General features: G+C 40.8%; 1 protein-coding gene across 1 annotated transcript; it reads right to left on the bottom strand.

The window, feature by feature from the left end:
- Window positions 1-815: 815 nt before the first annotated feature.
- Window positions 816-21,513, bottom strand: LOC121286238 (mitochondrial fission regulator 1-like). Its single transcript, XM_041203264.1, has 7 exons — window positions 21,328-21,513; window positions 19,064-19,290; window positions 17,204-17,327; window positions 6,563-6,774; window positions 6,128-6,204; window positions 3,746-3,862; window positions 816-2,554 (listed from the first exon to the last, which is right to left on the bottom strand). The coding sequence occupies exons 2-7, from the start codon at window positions 19,283-19,285 to the stop codon at window positions 2,335-2,337; spliced, it is 972 nt and encodes a 323-aa protein (XP_041059198.1). The 5' UTR covers window positions 19,286-19,290; window positions 21,328-21,513; the 3' UTR covers window positions 816-2,334.
- Between the last annotated feature and the right edge of the window lie 489 nt (window positions 21,514-22,002).

Genomic DNA, 22,002 nt, shown 5'->3' with positions numbered 1-22,002 from the left:
AAGAAAGATTGACCCATGCACTTCCAGTACAATAAACAGTTTGTAGAACTAGAGGCTGAAAAGATTGGAAGTAGGGTAAACACCCAAATGCATAGCCTCAGCAAATGTCCTTCAATGTTGTACGTAGGTACAGCCCAAAATATCCGTTAGAATAAGAATAGAATTTGTGCACTCTAAGAGCAGAGTGTTGGGAGCCACATGGGTAGCCTGGAGAGGAATTGGTTATGTAGAGTGTGTTGTTTCTTGGTGGGCAGTGGTTGTGTGGGGTGGGGTTCAGGGTGCTCTCTGGGTCAGTCAGAAGCCCACGGTAACACAGGCAGCCTGGAAAGCCGAAGCAATAACTCCTGGAAAGGCTAAGGGACTAGCTCATTGAATCTTGATGGACATGGGGAAAAAACAATTCTTTAGTACAGAAGCCTGTGACCAAAATAGGTGACCAGTCAATACAGTGATAGTTAGAGTTATCATATGTATATTACCTGAGAATGCTGCTCTGAGCTAACTACAAAGAAACAAACATAAGTAGGATAGGGACAGCTTTCTTTCTCTCCTCTCCTTCACCCCCACCGTTTGGCAGCTGGTCTCTGCTCAGCAACTTTGTGATAGCTCGGATTAGGAACTTGTAATAGAGGAATCAAACCTGCATCCTGTCACCCTGCAACACAGAACCACATATAATGTTGCAGTTTAAAAAAAACTGAGCAATGCTCATTGAATCTTGATGGACATGGGGAAAAAACAATTCTTTAGTACAGAAGCCTGTGACCAAAATAGGTGACCACTCAATACTGTGATAGTCAGAGTTATCATATGTATATTAAAATTGTACATTCATGTACAGAAGTCTCACAAATACAAGTATACATAGCATTGCTGTTAAAATGAAGATTTTTGATAGCTGATTAAATGAGGCAGATATAATATACCAAAATGCAGGATTGCTGAATATAAAACAATTTCATTCATTCATTTAAAATAAACACTTTGGCATACCCCTCCCCCTGCCAGATAAAATTAGATTTTGATTCAATAAGTACACTTATTCAAGATTGCTTAGAAAGTTCTCAGGAATCCTCTTAAAAGTATTTACATTTATCCCTGATTTTGATTTGTTGCTTAATACTACAGACAATTACATAAATAAAGGTTCTTTTCAGTAGCTGTCTCAAATAAAATGGTTTCCAAACTGAGATGTACAGACCCTTTGGAAATTTGAGACTAAGAGTTTTGCATGGGAAGCATGAAGGAAGACGGCATCTGTGAAGCATCTTTGAGATTATATCAAGAAAGGAGTAAAAAAGGGTGGTCTGCTGGCCAAGGGATAGACCATAAAGCTGATAATTAATTTCAAGAACAATGCTTTTCTGTTCAAGTAGCATACTGTCCTTCAACAATTATCCACAGCTCAGGTCCTGGGAGAACGCCTTTGGTTTCTCATAGTAGGTGTTTCCCTGCTGATCAATACCCCTCCCTTTGTGATGCACCCATCAAACCCAATACAGTAACATGAACTCCAGATGACAGATAAATATATAATTAGATATGGATTAGCCCTTTTCGTTTGGAAAGCTGTGAACAGAAAAATTGCACTTTTGGTATCTTCATCATTGGCATTATACAAGTTCCATTTCGGCTTTTTACATAACCATAGGAAAAGTGCTGTTAAAATTAGTCACTCAGCAATTTTAGCACTTCTGTGGATATATAACAGTAGGAAAATATAAATTACATTACCAAGGAGCATATGTTCTATCACATCCTCCAGGACTGAATACTAGTTAGAGCTCTTCACATTGCAAAACGGCTGCTTTTAAGGTTCTTAGAGGAGATCAATGCTATTTAAGATGCAACTACATGGCAATTGACTTTGCAAAATACATTTAGAAGTATACTCTATATACACAATTAAAAACCAAAACACTTTCTCACATCTGGTACATTTCTGAATCAAATAAACATAGGAAGTCACAGCTGATACTTTCATTCAAACTGGTTCTCCAAAAAGATAGAAGTCGGTCAAGGGTTGCAAGCTAATAGCATTGAATTATATAATGCACAATAATGTTTAAAAAAAAAAAGTCCCAAATCCTTAAGTTTTGCAAAGGGGATTTTTAAAAAAATGGAATAAGCAGATGGCACAGTAGGAACAAATGGATGAAATTACTTTTGCTGTCTGTTTTGAAAGTAAGGATATTTTCCTGAAAGGTGCTTCCATTACGTTGGCTCACATCATCTTATGTCAATGTTTGACTAAGGACAGAGGTTTATAGGTTGAAAATCCTTTTTTGGATGAGGGACAGAACCAGAGGTTTCAGTCACTTCTGGGTGATGAAGTTACAGAGGATTGCTCTCTCTCGGGCTCCCTGGAGGGGTGGCAAATCCAGAGCTCTCACTGTCGCTGGTAGATGGTGATCGTGGAGCATTCTCACTTGGGCTCTTTGTATTGCGAAATTTATTCAGCAACGTTGTATTGAAGGCAGATGCAGGGGAGCTCACTTCCCCCTCCTGTGCTTGCTGGCTCTTAGGGATTTTGGACGGCGTTCCACCTGGAGATCTACAAGAGGAGCAGGCAGGAGATTGTTCTTTAGAACAAACAGCAGAATTTTGACATCTAATTAGTACAAAAAAAGATACTTAAGTGTTATCATGAGATGAATAGTACATAGGCAGAGTAAACTGGTGTTTAGTGGAATTTAATGCGTTTACTTTCCTAAACATAAACTGATGTTATTGCTAAAGTATTTCATTTTAGAAATTAACTGCAGAACTTTGGTAACAGTATATTGTTGGTGTGATGCAGTAGGAATTGAAGCAGTTCAAGGTGATTAATTCAGAGTATCACAGATGGAGAGTACTCCACATTAAAGCACACTAAGACCACTGTTAAGCAATCCTCACAGTTACTTAAAAATAGAATTAACTGAAAATTGATTTAAGATTGTCTCAAAGCCACATGCTCATACAATTAACCAAAAGCTGTTTCTCATTTTTGTCAAGAATAACCAATGATCACAATGCAAGTGGAAAGTATTAATATCTAGTTTTGCTAACAGGAAACCACTCTGAAGACATGGAATCATCCAGAAACTGTGTGTGTGGTGCATATCTCTGTTTAGTTAGGTAAAAAGTTATTTTATGTTACGCAACTGCGATGATCTTTGGCTTAAATGAACCATTTTTGACTTTCCCGATCAATTCTGCTTTATTTGTATCTCCCCTAATCACAGAATCGTTCCAGCGCAGGAGGTGGTCCTTTGGCCCATCATGCTTGCACCGGCTCTCTGAATGAGCATTTCACCTAGTGCCATTCTCTTGCCTTCTCCCTGTAATCCTGCACTTTGTTTCTTTTCAAATAATCATCTAATTCCCTCTTTAATGCCTCGATTGAACCTGCCTTCACCACAATCATTGCAGCCTCCCACTTCCAAATGAACTCTAGTCCATTTCACAAACTAAGAAAAATCTAACAGCTAGCTGGAAGAAGGAGACAGACAGCATGAAGATCTGTAATGAGCTCAGTCCCTTTTACATAGAAACACAAATGGAAGTATAAGAATCAAGTATTAGGACATTGGGAATACTCAGGCTTGCTCCATATAAAACCTCCAGGGCTTTGTGTATCCTGAGAAACCATTTTTTAAGCTACCTGCTTTAAGCTACCAAATAAAAAGACATGGAATAACTGAGTAGGAATTGTCAGATCACTTCTGCAGGTAGACATTTAAACAGAAAGTTTTTTACATACCGATGGATGCCTGTCGAACGCAGCCTCTTAAAATGGTTTGCAGCCAGGAGTTCAGAGTGGATACTTTGGATAGGTTGAATGTTGTGGTCACTTTCAGGAACTCTCAGATCTCCAATACTAGAAGCACATCATTTAGAAGCAAATCCATAAAGTGACTAAAAGCGCACAATGGTCAACTAAATGAGTATGATTATTTCATATTCAAAGTTTTGCAATAGAATGGAACCTTTCCCATTTTAGGCAACCAGTCTCAGCAAAAAGAATTTCCAGCTTAGCTGGACACTGGTTAAAGCTTTTTTTAGCAACGTGTCAGCCCCAACCTCAGCACAGCAGCCCCTCTACACCGATGTGACAATTTTCATTTTCCATTGAAACTAACCTGTGGTGTCACTGTGAGAGGTGTGTGTCAGAGTCGGGACAATTTGATGCTTCAGGCTCACGCCCACTTAGAAGTGGATTAAAAATGTCAATATCCCTTAATAGAAATGATGATCCCTCTCAAAAGGAGAATTAAAAAGGAAGCAGTAGTACTTCAAGCTGGATTGAACAGGGCTGTAGTTCGTTGAATTGAAAAGGAAACAAAATATGATCAAGCCTGTCTTCCAAGTACCCTGAGGATTATGGGGAAAAAGATGCGGACAGAAGCTTGTATAACAAATTACATCCCACTCTAGGATGATGAGATTGAATTTTCTAGACCCCTAGCATATACTAGGAAGGTTCTGTGGTGATCTTCTAGGGATCCCTATTTGTAAAGATGAGAAAGGCATTGGTATCACTATATAACAATGTTTACCAATTGCAATTAATGGCTTCATGTAGCTTCTCTGATGATCTGGGGCATACAAGGCGCTGAACAGTGTAAATTAGAAGGTCCCAGTTCTAGATAACTGCTCAATAGAAGTTCACAATCTGGCAGACTGCAAATCTGTCAACAATTAGTAGCCAGTAAAGCCTCCCTAAAAGGCATAATCAAGAATCCTGAAAATCCCAATCTTATTCACTCTACAAGAGCTTCAGAGTATTTGAGTTTCAAGTTTGAGGAGTTGACTTTGACATGAAATATAGAGGATCCAATTTCATTAGATTGTACACAGCAGTTACATCCATGAACATTTGAACTAAGAACCCAATGCTGAGTGTTTTTCTGCAATATTTCTTGCTGCTGATTCAACTATGACTAGTTGCCTATTTAGCAACAATATTATCAGGCACATTCCACAGTGAATACCATCCTTAATGGAGATGTTAATTTCTGTATGATATATTGCAATGATGGTCTCACCTACATCTTCCCTGGTTTGTCCACCTGAAATATTTCTACAAATTGATCTCAGTAAAACTGAAAATGAATGCTGTACATTTTGTAATGCATATCCTTGCTACTAATGATCTTACATCCAGTACTTCGACAATCTGCTCAGTCAAGGTGATCACATTATTCCTCACCATGTGAACACCTCACGTACGGGAATGAGAATTTCGGTCATTCTGTATAGCAGAATGCATTGTGAAGATCTCCTCCATTCAGTATATATGAGCAATTTGAAAATAATTTTTTTATGACCTCACTAAAAAAACCAAGAGCAGATTTATAAAACCTTCAGATACAGCAAAGAGTTCATATCTCCTGGTGGCCTAAGGGTCCAACTTTGAGTAATAATGGAGTAATACCTATAATATATAGTGAATAGTGGTAGACATTTTTTGGCAAGCACAGTACATTGTTTTTGTACACTAGAAATCTCACTTTTCCTTTGTTTTCTTTTTTTAAAAAAACTAGGACACATGATCTCAATGGTTGGCATGCCTTTATAGTACACCTACCCACAGGTAACTAAGCTCACAGAAATTTTCTCCGAGGAGTTTTGCCCTTTCCTTTCAGAGGAATATTTATTCAGAGTGTCTGTATTACTTAACACAATGAAGAATTTTTAAAATTACAGAGCAAAAAGAGAATACAAATCTAAATTTTTGCTCTAACCTTTGGTAAAGCCTTTCCCTAACACACAACCACATTTACTGATGGATGAACTTGAAATCAGAGCGCCAAGATTTCCTATTATTGACAACTTGTGATATCTGAAAAATGCAGACACCTTAATTTCTACACATTGTCCTCAAAGCTGTATGAAACACACCCATAGAGCTCATAAGCAAAAACAGCTGGAATACCTTGTTGCCACACCCAGCTGGTATCACTGGGCAGCCAGAGTGGAGCTTTCAGTCATGAGTGCTGGGTGTCCTCATCTACAATACAACAAACTAATACATCTTACCACCAGGCAGACAGAAAAGGATTGAGAGAAATGCTAGCAAAATACAGGATTAAATTCCAAATTTTAATAAGCGTGCTTCAAATTAAATGCACCATCCCCTCACCTTTTACAACGTCGGTTCAATCTGGCCAGTCCATAACTGTCCAGCAGATCTGGGGTTGCCAAGACCATTGCTTCTCTCTGCAAGACAGGGAATATGTCTCAAATTTGCTGTGCTCAAATCAGCTGCTGAATTTCGTACATTACAACAATGACTAGACTTCATAAGTACTTTTGTTGGTTGTAAAGTGAATTGGGCTTCCTGAGGTTTTGAAGGTGCTATGTAAATACAAGTCTTTTCTTTCAGAAGTCAAAACACAGGGCCTGCTTGCTCCTACTGACTGTGTACACTATCCTCCCTACTGCTTTGTTTGGTGATATCCTCCTTCTCCAACCCCAACCCCAGTAACCCCACCACTCCCTATACAAAATAAAAGCAGGCATCAAACTCATCACTCCACCCACTCCCATAGAACTTCCTTTTGAGGCTGATACTTACTGTGTGAAGGTTGGACTTGTCTTTCAGAGGTGTTTTAAGTACCAGATTACTGGAAGATGGAAGAGGAGGTGGTGGTGGTGGAGGAAGAGGAGGAGGAGGAATGGCAGCAGCTGAAGGTAGTGAGGAACTTGCACTTGTAGAAGCCTCACCCTGCTCCTTCTGTCTCTTTTCAGCCAGTCGCTTGGAGGTCCTTTGTGTGTTACCTTTAGCCTCTAGAAAGCACAAATATTAGATATTAAACCAGTGCCAAAATCCACTAACAGCAGCTTTTGATTACTGTATAATTTTAATGCAGATTCGAAGATGGGAACTGGGCAACCTTCTGCTGCAGATTCTTTCCAGATTATTCCATATTCATTCAGTGACTCACCAATAGACTTATCAATAGCACCGGGACCTGCCCCTCCCTCCTTTGGGAAGTACTGTCTGACTACTGACCACCTTGTCCATGGGATCTGGGAAAGTCACAAGGGTAGCAAGTTATCCCCTTTTATTTGGACAAAGATGTCTTGTATGCACTAGCACCACAGAGGAAAAAAAACAAGCAAGGCAAGCAAGTTTGAGAGTGGACAGCAAAACAACTCAACTTGTCAATATTTATGGATTCACTTCTCTATACTCAGCAATTAGTCAAAATTAATTTGCTCTGCTCATTACTAATAATTGGGGATGTTTTTAGTGTACTCATACAATGCTATTTTCCAGATCCATCCCTTCATTCAAAATACTTTCCATCCCATTTCTAAGGCGGCAATCACCGCCATGCCACTGCAGTTCCTGGATCGAGATAATTACTGCATCATGATAGCTTTATAGATTGCTGAACAAAATACCAACTCCATAGGTTGCTATTGCTGACATGCCTCATTTCTTACCAGTGATTTTAGAGGTTCTAAAACAAATTCCTTTTAAAAACTGTAAACTATTACGAGAATTTAGATCCTGAAGACAAATCAGCTTCTGACACCACTCCACTCCCTCGTACAGGGCATCCTTGGCATCAGAGATTCATCTACAATTTTGCATTTAAACTGGTACCCTGAATTCTAGGCTCTAGTACAAAGTCCAGATTCCAGACACCATTAAGTGATCCTCTTAAAGAACAATCCTTGTTTACAGTATCCATCCTATCCTCGCAGCACACTGAACTGGTCTTTGAACTAGAACTAAGTAGGAATAATTGTAGGTTAGGGTTCAAGCTCTTCCAGGAATGAAGCACAATCTCAGCTGACACTCCAGTGTAGCACTGAGTGAATGTTCCATTTTCAGAGCTGCAACCTACCTGTTCCGGTGGATGTTTAAAGATCATATGGCTCTAATCAAAGTTCAGAGAAACCATCCAGTAGACTAAGCCACTAAAGTCATTCAGCTCACTGCTGTCTGTGGGTTATTGTTGGAGCATAAAGTGGATATATTTCAGAAGATATGTTAAGGTGCTAGACAAGGACAAGAAAAGAATTTATCAACAAATCCACACTGGCAGCATTTCATACCAGAAAACAAGCCATTTTATTTATTAATCAGTTAGCATTGCTCTAGACTCATATTGTCCTCAGTAGTGTCCCAAAGACAAGAAATGTTTCAACTCACGTCAACTCTGAAGTCAAGGTGGGAGCAGATAACTGCAATTTGTAATAGGGATATCGCAGGCTAGAAAATTCCCCGTTTTGGAAACATGCCCAAGTAGGAACAAATCAGGCTTGAAGCAATGTTGAATGCTAGACTTGTACAATTTGACATATTGTTTCAGTATTTGCCTTTCTTGCTTTCACTGCCGTGCAGGGCAAAAGATCCTAACCTTGTTAAATACATTAGAAAAAGCCCAAGTGATAAGATAAATATATCAGATCTCCCCTAGCTACTTAACTACACCCAATCCCAGCCTCTTTGCAAAGAACAAATGCCATTTTCTCACCAAGAGGCAAGCAAGGAATCTCTTCCCAAAGCCAAAGAGGATCTCTGTCCACAATTTGATAATTAATTGAGATTGGGTATTGGGGGAAGGAACACACTCAGTTCAGATAGGTGCTATATAACTTACTGCCAAGGGTACTCACAAAAACAATCATAGTAAGATGGGATATGTTACATTACTATGCTGTCCCTCAAAAAGCGATAGTACCATTTCAAACTAGAGACAAACCCAAATAAAGCAATGTGATTCAACACTGGACACAGAACAAATTTCAAAGCAACTTTAACAACACAACATCCAGCTAAAGGCAAAGGAAAGCAAGTTCCAGCCTGCTGCAACTCTGCGAGATAAGTTTCCAGCCTCCCAAATTCCAGGTGCAACCAAGGATCTGGATATTCTAAGTCTGTTACGTCCTAGGTAGCAATTAAGTCAACAATACTTGCTCTGACAAGAAATGTGTTTTCCCCTTGTTAGATTTTAAGTTTGCCAGGGCATGGCAAAACAAAATATAGTATGGTTATTATGTCTTTGCATCCATTTCATTTCTACTCCAGGTGAAACAACACTGCCTTGATTTGGGAATTGCTTTGGCAGATTACATCCTGCTCGACATGAGTAATGTCATCAACAGAGAATGTCATTAAGGAAATGCAGGAGAAACTGGGTCAGTATTCATTCATTCAATATATAAGGTAGAATGTCCTTACAGGAACATCTGGTAAAGCCAAAGAAAGACTTGACCGTCCAGAGTGCACTTTTGACCGAAGATCAGCAAGCAAAAACTACAAAGGTCGAGTACATTTCAATCTATTTGTCTGCATGCATTAACACTACCATACATGCACCTTTCCAACTGGTTAGACATTAAAACAGATGCATGCTGCTCATCCGATTCTAGCCCTTGCACTGCTGATCCCAATCACAGTCCCACATGGATATCGAGTTTAAATTTCTCTATGCAACAATGAATCTTTGAACATTAGATACTTTCCAGGATTGCGTCAAGGGTTTCCAAACCAACAAATCTAAGCATCAGTTCCATGGGAACTGAACAGGGCATGAAAGTGAAGCAGAAGTCGTCAAGGTTGAGCATTCAGATACTAGGTGGAATCAGTTAAATGGGAGGGACTACAAATTTTGCTGATCATGTGGTACAGAACAGCGGTCATAACCCCAGCCCACCAAAACCAAATAACCAAATGTGGGCTAATTATACTTCAAATAATCATAACCCATTGGACACTTCAACTTTCACTGCAAAATACTGCATTAGCAATCGTCATTTCACACCAATTTCAAATTTGTTTTCATGTCTTGGCTGGCATATAGGTAGGCACTATAAAATCTCATGGGTATTGGGTAGGAATGTGGATCTCATGAACTCTCAGCAATTTATCTGGATGGTCTCTGTACCTGAGAAATTCTGTTTTGCTTATTTTTTCATCTTCCAGAAGAACTCAACTATCTGGTGTTGGATATTGGAGGAACTGGGAAGTTCGGTTACTTTAAAGGCAAAATGCCATATGTAGTCACTGGCTTGTCAATTTTCTCAGCTGCATCTAACTGAGCAGCATAGCTATGGTCATGCTAAAGGAATCTCAGCGAAGCAACATTGTCACATCATCACTGAGTATGAGATGCAACCGTAGCTCATCAAAACAGCATGAAATCCACTCAAAACAACAAGAAGCACAATATACTAAAACCAAGGCTTGGAGATAAAAATTCATGTTTGAATCTTCCAGCCTCAGGTGTTTTAGGAAGTGTTAGGACTTCATTCAAGCTCTCGTTTCCTGTTACATAAGGTCAGACTAGATAGGCCTCGCTTGTTTTTAAGCTGAGAAACACTACTGTAAGATGCATAGTTGTGTCAACTGATTCAGACAAGAGTGATTACTGAAAAGAATGCGTAGTATGTCCGATAAACACCTTTCAGCACTCATAGCTTTCATTTTTCAAACTGGGTCCTGTCACAATTATGTGACTTTTGCATGAGTGCTATTAATCTGTAATTTAATTGGTTGATCAAACATGTATCGAACTGTTTAAAAAGGACTTTTTAAGAGGAAGAAAAGACACTGACTTAAGATGGCTGCTCCAAGTCACCCGATCTCTAGTATTGCAAATTGACCAGTTTCTGGAAAGTTCCAATGTGAATTACAATTCAGACATGCCACAACATCCTTCTATGGAATTTCACACCTGCTGATGTCAAGAAGTACTTCAAAAGATTTACTGAAACTGCACTGGACCTCACATTTGCCCATCAATAAGGCTACCTCTCAAGGGGAGACAGAGAGTCTGCTAGTACAATAGCTACATGGAAAGGTGTTCTGCCTATCTCATCAGATGGATAATGGGGTTAACGCCCATGGGGAATTACAGAATCTTATCACCCCAACCATGAAACAAAGGCCATGGTTGGTTCAGAAATCAGCAAAGCAAATACTTTGAAATTGTAATGGGGAGGGAGTGTTGTGTGACTGAAGTAACCATTTTTGAAATCTCTTTTGAATATAGCACATAAGCTGCTAAACCAGTGGTCTGGAAGAATCTGCCAAAGGGGCAGTAATACGCTCCCAAGTTAATGCCCTATCTTGCAGTTTAAAAATCAGCACAGAGATAATGAATTTCCATCAATTTTTCCATTGACTCTTATCGCCTGCCATAGGCATATTGGAAGGATTGGCAGGTATGGATCACAGTTTGGGAGAATTATGAATCTATGGTCAATGAGCCCTGGTGTCCTCCTCAGAGACAGGGGCACTGCCTACTGAGCTAAAAGACCCCCCTGGCCAAATAGATGTACATTGCACAAAAATACACTTACAACATGGCTATTGGTCATTCCCACACAAAACAATTATCAAAGATCTACTCTGGACAAAAGACTTTTGCATCCACTTTAGCTTGTGCTTCTTTCAACAAACAATGTGATAAAAGCAGTCAGAGATCAAATTAAGCTTGTAAACCTCGCCAAAGGAAGAATGTACCCCTGAGCTGGTTACAGCAGGTAACCTATGAATGCCATTCTGTCCATTCTAGAGCATTAAAAATTCCAATCTACTGAGAGACATTATCCCACAACTGATAGTAAATCTTTTGGACCGGCTATAATGTATTGGAGAACATTAGCTAAATCCATTGTTTATATCATAACTCTTTCTTGAATTCATAAAATTGCAAATACACCATTTTAACTATCACTCCACTCACTTCTAAACTGGAAACTGCCCCAACATCCCAATTTGCACTATTGTTCCAGACAAAGGAAGGTATCCAAACAGCTGCATGCAGTGTCTGGGGTTGGCTGGGTAACATCACATTCTATGAAAACATGCAGCATGCTAATTTGGCTCTGCTTGCATATTCACATCCCTCTCATTACTAGATAGTTGGAATCAACAAATACTGATTGCATGAATCAAGTGAGAAAGTAACAACTTTTAATGCCAAATTTGAGGAAAACCACTCACTCCTTAATACACTCATTGTTTGCCTCACAATTGCCTGTCCATCTCCTCATTCAACTAGCATAGGTTGAAACTCTGACCATGTTTTAAGGATCATTATGACATGTTAGATGATGTGTGCCAGGCGGACCAAATCCACAAGGGAAACTTGGTCACGCTATCACAATGGCTTTGCAATTTATAAGAAGACGTATGCACTCAATTCAGAAATAGTGAGTCCACTAAGACATTTAGAGATTTTAAAAATTAAATTAAAATATTTATTAACAAAATAAAATATTTCAAGCACATTCATAAGACTACAATTATTTAATACTATAACAACTCCTAAGATTCTAGGGGAAAGAGTATCCTGCAGTCAGTTCTTGTTGAAAATAACAAGAGTGACATCACAAGACAGTGCGAGAGCGCGGTGGAGAGATCAGAACCAGCGCAAGTGCGGGGAAGCTTCAAAAAGTCATGTCAGTACAAAGGTGAGAGCTGATTGGTGAGTAGTGGGTAAGTGTTTTTCTCCAGTTTAAAATAGATTAAGCTAAGGAAAGGTAAGAGTTCTAGTTTTTTAATTTAAAGTACATAAATAATGTAACTATTTTTTTTAAACTGAATTTAATTAAAGGAGGGTTTTTTTTTAACTAGGGGCATGGCAGGGCAGTCCCATGTTATGTACCGCCTGCAACATGTGGGAAGTCCTTGACGCTCTTGTGTTTTTACTAATCATGTGTGCAGACTCTTATAGGACCTTCTACGTAATGGCTTCTACGTAATATAGGACCTTCTACGTAATACACATGATCAGACCAGCTGCAGCTACTTGAGCTCCGAGTTTTTAGACGTGGTCACCCTACAGCTTATGGAAGTGCAGGCAGAGAGGGAATGGGTGACCATCAGGCAGAAGAAAGGTGTCAGGCAGGTAGTCAGGAAATCCCCAGGGTGCATTTTGCTCGAGACCCATTTTTCTGTGTTGGAAAGCGGTGAGTGACTGTTCCTCTGGGGAGTGCAGCCACGCTCATGGCACTGTGAATGGCTCAGCTGCACAGGGAGCAGGGGTGGGGGACGAAAAAGAGGGGAAGAGCAATAGTGGCAGGAGCCTCAACAGTAAGGGGAACAGACAGTTGTTTCTGTGGCCGTAGACGTGACTCCAGGATAGTATGTTGCCTCCCTGGTGCCAGGATCAAGGATGTCACTGAACAGCTGCAGGGCATTCTAAAGGGGGAGGGCAAACAGATTGAGATTGTGGTACACATTGGTACCAACAACATAGGTAGAAATAGGAATGAGATCCTGCATGCAGAATTTAGGGAACTAGGAAGCAGGTTAAAAAGGTCCTGGATCTCTGGATTACTTCCAGTGCCACGCGCTAGTGATTATAGAAATAGGAGGTTAGTCCAGATGAACGCGTGGCTGGAGAGATGATGCAGGAGGGAGGGTTTTAGATTTCTGGGACATTGGGACCATTTCTGGGGGTGGGGGAACTGTGCAAGGTGGATGGGTTGCACCTGATCCGGAATGGGACCAACATCCTTGCGGGGAGGTTTGCTAGTGATATTGGGGAGGGTTTAAACTAATTTGGCAGGGGGATGGGATCCTGAGAGGAGGTTCAGCAGGGGGAGATGCACAGCCAAAATTAGAAGAGAGGGCAAGTGAGTCTGGAAGGCTTAGAAATTATAGGCCAGTTAAGGCACAAGGGAGTTTGGCAAGGTTGGATGGTATTTATTTTAATGCAAGGAATCTGAGAAATAAGGCAGATGGGTTGAGGGCACAAATTAACACATGGAAGTATGATGTAATTGCTGTCACAGAGACATGGTTGAGAGAGGGGCAGGATTGGCAGCTCAATATTCCAGGATATAGGCTGTTCAGATGAGACAGTGAAGGAGGTAAAAGAGGAGGGGGTATTGCAATATTGATCAAGGAATCAATTACAGCAGTAAGGAAGGATGACATCTTAGAAGAATCCTCAAATGAAGCCATATGGGTAGAACTTAAGAAACAAAAAAGGAGTAATCACATTGCTGGGAGTGTACTATCGGCCCCTAAACAGTAAGAGAGAAATAGAAGAGCAGATATGTAGGCAAATTTCAGAGAAATGTAAAAATAATAGGGTAGTAATAGTGGGGGGATTTCATCTTCCTCAACAATAACTGGATTAGTCATAGTGTGATAGGTTTAGAGGGAGCGGAATTCTTAAAATGCATCCAGGAGAGCTTTTTAAGCCATTACGTAGAAGGTCCTATAAGAGAGGGGGCGGTCCTGGACTTAATTTTAGGGAATGAAGCCAGGCAAGTGGTAGAGGTATCAGTGGGGGAGCATTTTGCAGATAGTGAGCATAACTCCGTTAGATTCAAGGTTGTTATGGAAAAGGACAAGGATAGGCCAGAAATCAGAGTCCTAAATTGGGGGAAGGTTGATTTTAATAAGATCAGATATGATTTGGCCAGAGTGGACTGGGAACAGCTACTTTTAGGTAAACCTGCATCAGAACAGTGGGGCTCATTCAAGAATGAAATAGGAAGAGTACAGGGCCAACATATTCTAGTAAAGACAAAGGGTGGGATCAACAAATTCAGGGAACCCTGGATGTTGAGGGTTACACAGGATTGGATAAAGAGAAAAAGGGAGGCTTATGGCAGATACTGAGGGCTCAAACCAGCAGAACCCCTAGAGGAGTATAGAATGTGTAGGGGGAAACTTAAAAAGGAAATTAGGAGGGTAAAAAGGGGGCATACATTGACAGATAAAATAAAGGAAAATCCAAAGTTATTTTACAAGTACATTAAGAGTAAGAGGATAACTAAGGAAAGAGTAGACCCCATTAAGGACCATAGTGGTAATTTGTGTGTGAAGCTGGAAGATGGAGGTAGGGTTCTAAATCAGTACTTTGTGTTGGTGTTCACAAGCGAGAGGGACGATGTGGGTATGGAAATCAGGCAGAAGGACTGTGATATAATTAAAGAAATTAGCATAGAAAGGGAGCAGGTTCTAAGTGGTCTGGCAGGCTTAAAAGCAGATAAATCTCCAGGCCCGGGTGAAATGTATCCCAGGCTGTTGGATGAGGCAAGGGAGGAGATAGCAGGGGTGCTGGCAATAATTTGCATACCGCTCTGGCCACCAGAGAGGTGCCAGGGGACTGGAGGACAGCCAATGTAGTACCGTTATTCAAGAAGAGAGGAAGGGATAAACCAGAGAACTACAGGCCAGTCAGTCTAACCTCAGTGGTGGGGAAACTATTGGAAGCAATTCTGAGGGACAGAATTAATCTGCACTTGGAGAGGCAGGGATTAATCATGGACAGTCAGCATGGTTTTGTTAAGGAAGGTCACGTCTGACCAATTTGATTGAATTTTTCGAAGGGGTGACCAGGTGTGTAGATGAGGGCAATGCATTTGACATAGTCTACTTGGACTTCAGCAAGGTTTTGATAAGGTCCCGCATGGGAGACTGATAACGAAGGTAAGAGCCCCTGGGATCCAGGGCAATTTGGCAGATTGGATCCAGAATTAGCTGAGTGGCAGTAAGCAGAGGGTGATGGCTGAGGGGTGTTTTTGTGAATGGAAGCCTGTGTCCAGTGGGGTTCCACAGGGATCGGTGTTGGGTCCCTTGCTGTTTGTGATATGTATAAATGATTTAGACTTGAATGTAGGAGGGTTGATCAGTCAGTTTGCAGATGACACGAAAATTGGTGGGGTGGTAAATACAGAGGAGGATAGCCTTAAGTTACAGGAGCATTTAGACGGGCTGGTCAGATGGGCTGATCAGTGGCAAATGGAATTTAATCCAGATAAGTGAGAGGTGATGCACTTGGGCAGGACAAACAAGGCAGGGGAATACACGATGAATGGTAGAACTCTGGAAAGTACCGAGGATCAGAGGGACCTTGGTGTGCATGTCCACCTGTCCCTTAAGGTAGCGGGACAGGTAGATAAGGTGGTTAAGAAGGCATATTAAGAAGGCTTTATTAGCCAGGGCATAGAATATAAGAGTAGGGAGGTTATGTTGGAACTGTATAAAACACTGGTTAGGCAACAGCTAGAGTATTGTGTACAGTTCTGGAATCCGCATTATAGGAAGGATGTGATTGCACTAGAGGGTGCGCAGAGGAGATTTACCAAGATGTTGCCTGGTAAATGAGAAGAGATTGGATAGACTGGGGTTATTTTCCCGGGAGCAGAGGAGATTGAGGGGGAACATGATTGAAGTGTATAAAATTATGAGGGGCATAGATAGGGTAGACAGGCAGGAACTTTTCCCCTTGGTGGAGGGATCAATAACCAGGGGGCATAGACTTAAGGTAAGGGGCAGGAGGTTTAGAGGGGATGTGAGGAAGAATTTTTTCATGCAGAGGGTGGTGGGAATCTGGAACTCTCTGCCTGAAAGGGCGTAGAGGCAGAAACCCTCATAACATTTAAGAAGTATTTGGATGTACACTTGTGATGCCATGGCATACAAGGCTATGGGCCTAGTGCTGGAAAATGGGATTAGAATAGTTAGGTACTTGTTTGACCGGCACAGGCCTGATGGGCCAAAGGGCCTTTTTCTGTGCTGTAGACCTCTATGACTCAAATTCCTAATTAACCTGACTCCCAGTTACACACCCTCTTTAAGGCAACTCTAAGTCCAGAAGAGATTTTACATTTAAGAAAAAACAGCAAGTTAACACAGTACCCATTTAACAGTGAAATTCCAAAAGGTTTTCTCCAACTTCAGTTACTGGACACCAGAGACTTATTCCCAAATGGCTGGATGCTTCTTCAAGGCTGTTTCACACACTCCTGTTGCCCCCAACATAGCCTTTCACTCTCCTTTATACATGTGTCTCTTTTCAATACATAAATTGCATTGTTCCATAGATTGTTGGAACTGTACCTCTCCTATTATATAAAAACTTTCATATTGCCAACATTGTCAGTAACTTTTGGGAAAAATAAATATACCCCTTAGACTTCCTTATCTGGCTAGTTGTAAACAGACTATCAACCCGTTGAAATCATAACAATCCCTTCACTCATCTAAAAATGCAAATTCCCTTCACACCTTACATGGTAAGCCAGCATCCATGTTCACTCATTAGCATTTTAAATACATTTCTACACCTAGCTTCTTTTGATAATTCCAAGCTTGCAGTATGCCTAACTCCAAATGTAACTAAATAACACAGACAAAACCATCTACACTCAAACCCATAAACCCAGTTTACAACAAACCAGAAAATATTATGAAAACTATTATACTTTCATAACAGGATGGTGATCTTACCACAAGCATATGTCTGAACTTTTCTCATCTCCTCCTTCAATTGTCGGAGTCTTTCTTGTAATTCATTCATTTCAACAGCATTGCAGCGGTTCATCCGACCATCCATAGCAGAGAAAAATTTAGCCTGCAAAGAAAACACCCACATGTACTAGTCTTTGACCTGACCTGACCCACAATCAGTGCTCGAAAGGCAATAGCATAGCTTTTAGCTTTGGGAAACCAACACATAAAGGGAGCATGTAAGTTTGATGCTCGACCCTTGAGACAAATCTGGACTCTGCAACATCTGGCTCAGATTCCCCGTTTTTAAAATTTCTTTCCTATTACATTTGTTCATGTAATCTTCTCATCATATTAGCTGCTACCTCAGACTAGAGCTCTACCTAACAGTAAATAGCATAAACTGCAAGACTCAAGGGTAAAAGTGACAGCCAACATCTAGCCCCAAGCTTTTTGCATTTTTAGCAATTCATCACACTTCAAACTTATCTAAAACAGGTGACTCTGCTCAAAGTAATTGGCTGCTATTAGTTAATCAGGTAACCAGTGTTGCATGCAATAACTTGGCTTGTCATGTATACAGCACTGTCAGTGACACTACAGCTGAAATTGGGGCTTGGCCTAAATAGCCAAGTGGTTATGGTACTGGGCTTGTAACCCTAAGATCAAGAGTTCAAATCTCACAATGGCAAACTATGAAACAATGTAACTTCATCTGAAACAGATGGAAACAGGTTTACTCAAAAGAGTATCAAGAGTTCAAATCTCACAATGGCAAACTATGAAACAATGTAACTTCATCTGAAACAGATGGAAACAGGTTTATTCAAAAAGAGTATCAAGAGTTCAAATCTCACAATGGCAAACTATGAAACAATGTAACTTCATCTGAAACAGATGGAAACAGGTTTACTCAAAAGAGTATCAAGAGTTCAAATCTCACAATGGCAAACTATGAAACAATGTAAAAGGATTTTCATTTGGCTTGGCCTAAATGGCCAAGTGGTTATGGTACTGGGTTTATAACCCCAAGATCAAGAGTTCAAATCTCACAATGGCAAAACAATGTAACTTCATCTGAAACAGATGGAAACAGGTTTACTCAAAAGAGTATCAAGAGTTCAAATCTCACAATGGCAAACTATGAAACAATGTAACTTCATCTGAAACAGATGGAAACAGGTTTACTCAAAAGAGTATCAAGAGTTCAAATCTCACAATGGCGAAACAATGTAACTTCATCTGAAACAGATGGAAATGGGTTTGTACTCGAAAGAGTTACAGCTGAAATTGGGGCTTGGCCTAAATAGCCAAGTGGTTATGGTACTGGGTTTGTAACCCCATGATCAAGAGTTCAAATCTCACAATGGCAAACTATGAAACAATGTAACTTCATCTGAATAGGAACAGATGGAAACGGGTTTGTACTCAAAAGAGTTACAGCTGAAATTGGGGCTTGGCCTAAATAGCCAAGTGGTTACAGTACTGGGCTTGTAACCCTGAGATCAAATCTCACAATGGCAAACTATGAAACAATGTAACTTCATTTGAAACAGATGGAGAAAAAAAACGTGTTTGTACTCAAAAGAGTTACAGCTGAAATTGGGGCTTGGCCTAAATAGCCGAGTGGTTACAGTACTGGGCTTGTAACCCCAAGATCAAGAGTTCAAATCTCACAATGGCAAACTATGAAACAATGTAACTTCATCTGAATAGGAACAGATGGAAACATGTTTGTACTCGAAAGAGTTACAGCTGAAATTGATGAGAATAAAGCAACTTGTGCCTTGGTATAAGATGTAAAAAGGAGTGGGTTCTGGTGCAATCAACCTTATTTTGATTGGTTTATGCTTACAGTACCTTAATAAAGGATTTCAACCCAGCCTTCTCCAGTTCAGCCTGTTTGCGTCTGCGCACCACCTTCTCACACAGTAATGGGTTCTGATCCAGAGTGTGAAATAAGTCCTGCAGTGCCTTTTCCGTATAGGTCAGTGCTTCGGACTCAAATTCTTCTTTGGTCAGGCGCCTACAGAACATTTTGCTCAGTGGATATTCTTGATCAAATTCCTCGAGAGTTTCCATCTCAACTATGGGTTTGGAAAACAAAGATGAAACATTTTAATGATGAATTCATTTTATGCGTGCTCAGACACATTTTCTTCATCAGGCTTCTAAAGTGTATGATAAAATATAGAGTCAGCCATCGCATTAGAAAAAGGATAAGGGAGACAGGGAGAGCGAGAGCAGAGATTACCCATTTTATAGGATCTGCTTTATACATTGAGTGACATGACTCCCACGTACTGTGGGACTCTGACCTTTACAATAAAAATTGCAATTCAGACAGAATGGGCAAAACATGTTTGACTGTTTTCTGATACAAAGGAAGTCTCAGAACACTTATATATTAGAGCATCTGAAGTGCTGTAACCTGCAAGGCTACGAACCAGGTGCTAAAAAGTGGGATTCAAATGAGCGGCTAGTTTCTTTTCTCTTTTTGGTCAGCACAGACACGATGAGCTAAATGGCCTCTTTCTGCACCATAACTTTTCTATGGTTCTATCATTCCAAAAAGGGGGGAGGGGATACTATATAGTCAGTAAAAGAATAAAGGAGCTTTTATTCAGGAAGCAAACAAATTCAAAGTAGGAGATAAAGGCCTGGTAATGGATAGGTTTCCAGGTTGTTTCCAAAGGCAGGGAGGTGTTATTTTGGAAGAAAACTTGAAACAGAGCACAGTAGCTGAAAGATCAGCATCCAACTGTGGGGTGAAGGTTGTAAAGGCTGAGAAGCAACCATCAAAAGAACTGTAGGTTTCAACATATGGCCAGACAAGAAAAAAAAAGACAAGTACCATCAGGTCTGAAGAGTGATTTGCTATGGGAAGCTTGCGGATGTGGGCAAGGACAGGAGTGACAGGTGAGCAGGTCTTTGTGCAAGAAAGGACTTGGGCAACAGATTCTTGATCAATTGGAATTTGTGATCATTGGAGGATGGAGATGAGATGATACTGGAAATTTGACCTGTGGTAAAGACAACATGGAACGTTGAAGGAATACAGCAGTGGAGAAAATGGGCGGTGTATATGATGTAATCTCTTTAATGTTAATATATTTATAAAGTGATAAGGCAAGATACTCTTGTGCTAGACTGTACAATTTGATTTACCACTGCCAAGGTTATAAAAGGTGGAACAAATCGACTTCCTGTTATAGGCTGAATTCACTTCGGCTAGGGACTTAGTAGGTGAAATTTCAGACCAAACGAAGCATGATTGAGCAAAGCATGCTTGGGAACTCACTGGCCTACCTGCCATGAACCAAGACATTAAGATAGTAACTTTGCAAGATGTAAAATAATGCAGCATTTTAAAAAAAAAATCAAGTACATAAGTTCAAGAAGTTGCAAGTTCAATTTCAACAGAGTAAACAGAAGTAAGGATTAGATTTTAAATGCTCAAATGCAGCAGAGAATGCCATACCAGAGTGGGGCCCCTAATCCACACACAGAATTGACCATCTTGGCCCAAGCCATCATCTCATGAGATGAAAGGCTGCCAGAAACCACCTTGTGTTGAAAGCGAAAAAAAAAACTGACACCAGCGAGGCAACATGCCTCCCTTCACTGTAGAGGAGTGTCACACAAGGACTCAAGACTCATTATCAAGTGAATCATCATTCACCTTGCTCCGAACCCAGGCTTCCACTGAATGAGAAAGACCGAGAAAAACAAGACTGCAAGATTACTTACTTGAAAATCCCCCCACAGCAACGGCAGGATGAGGGGTCAAATCAGTTTTGCAGTGCTCCAAGCTCCTTAATACAATATATAACACTCTGTATACTTTTAGAGACATTACAGTTATGCGACTTTATTCAATATTAAATACCTGCCAATCACCCAGCCATCATTAAACATCTTACAAAATAAACAGCAGAGGTCTGGGTTATCTATTCCAGTTTCCTGGAGCACACGGACATCCCTCGGTATCGGGATTCCTGCATATCTCTCCTGTACTGAAAACAAACCGCAACCGAATGGCAGCCAAACAAGAACTGGAAGTTCAAAGAAGCGACGGGCAGATCGGCAGCTTCACGCTGACCCGGGAGAGATCCGATTATCACCTCAGCAGAGAGCAGCGCCGCTCCGGGCTCTCCCCCTCCGACAGGCCGCACGCTCCGGGCTCTCCTCCTCCGACAGGCCGCACGCTCCGCGCTCTCCCCCACCTCCGACAGGCCGCAGATCCCGGCCTCTCACAGTCTTTTCCTTCAAACCACCAAAATCAAATCTCCCCCGCTTCCAGAGTAAACCAATCGGGTACGACCAGAGATCCAAGTGACCAATCATACTTCTACAGAAACAGAGCGCCAATCAGAAAAAGGATTGTTGTGGTGTTCCTGGTGCAGTCCCATTGGGCCACAAGGCAGCCATCTTGGTGAGGGCAACTATTGGGCTAACTAACATTAGCCATTAGGTTCGTGCCCATCCTAATGGCTGATAAAAGAAGACTAATGGCAGAAGTCTGAAATTTAAACGATACCGGGTAGGACAGTAGCAGACCCATAACGTGAACAAGTTTCCATTCAGAAAACTAATTTTCCAAGCTTGAGCTAATCTTCAGATTTCTGTCTGGGATTGGGATTTACAGCAGGGCTAATGGAACTTGGGGAATTTTCAGAATATGAAATCTTAGGCCAAAGAAGTGACAAGTCTACCAAATACCAGGGCTCATTCAACCTAAAACCCGAGAAAGGGGATACGAGGACTTTAGGCTGGGATTTTCTGTTCCCACTGGTATT

This window comes from Carcharodon carcharias, chromosome 13 (genome assembly GCF_017639515.1).
Source record: "Carcharodon carcharias isolate sCarCar2 chromosome 13, sCarCar2.pri, whole genome shotgun sequence".
In the NCBI taxonomy this organism is placed as follows: Eukaryota; Metazoa; Chordata; class Chondrichthyes; order Lamniformes; family Lamnidae; genus Carcharodon; species Carcharodon carcharias.
Note: the sequence above shows the minus strand (reverse complement) of the source record. Positions and strands in the feature narration are given on the sequence as shown.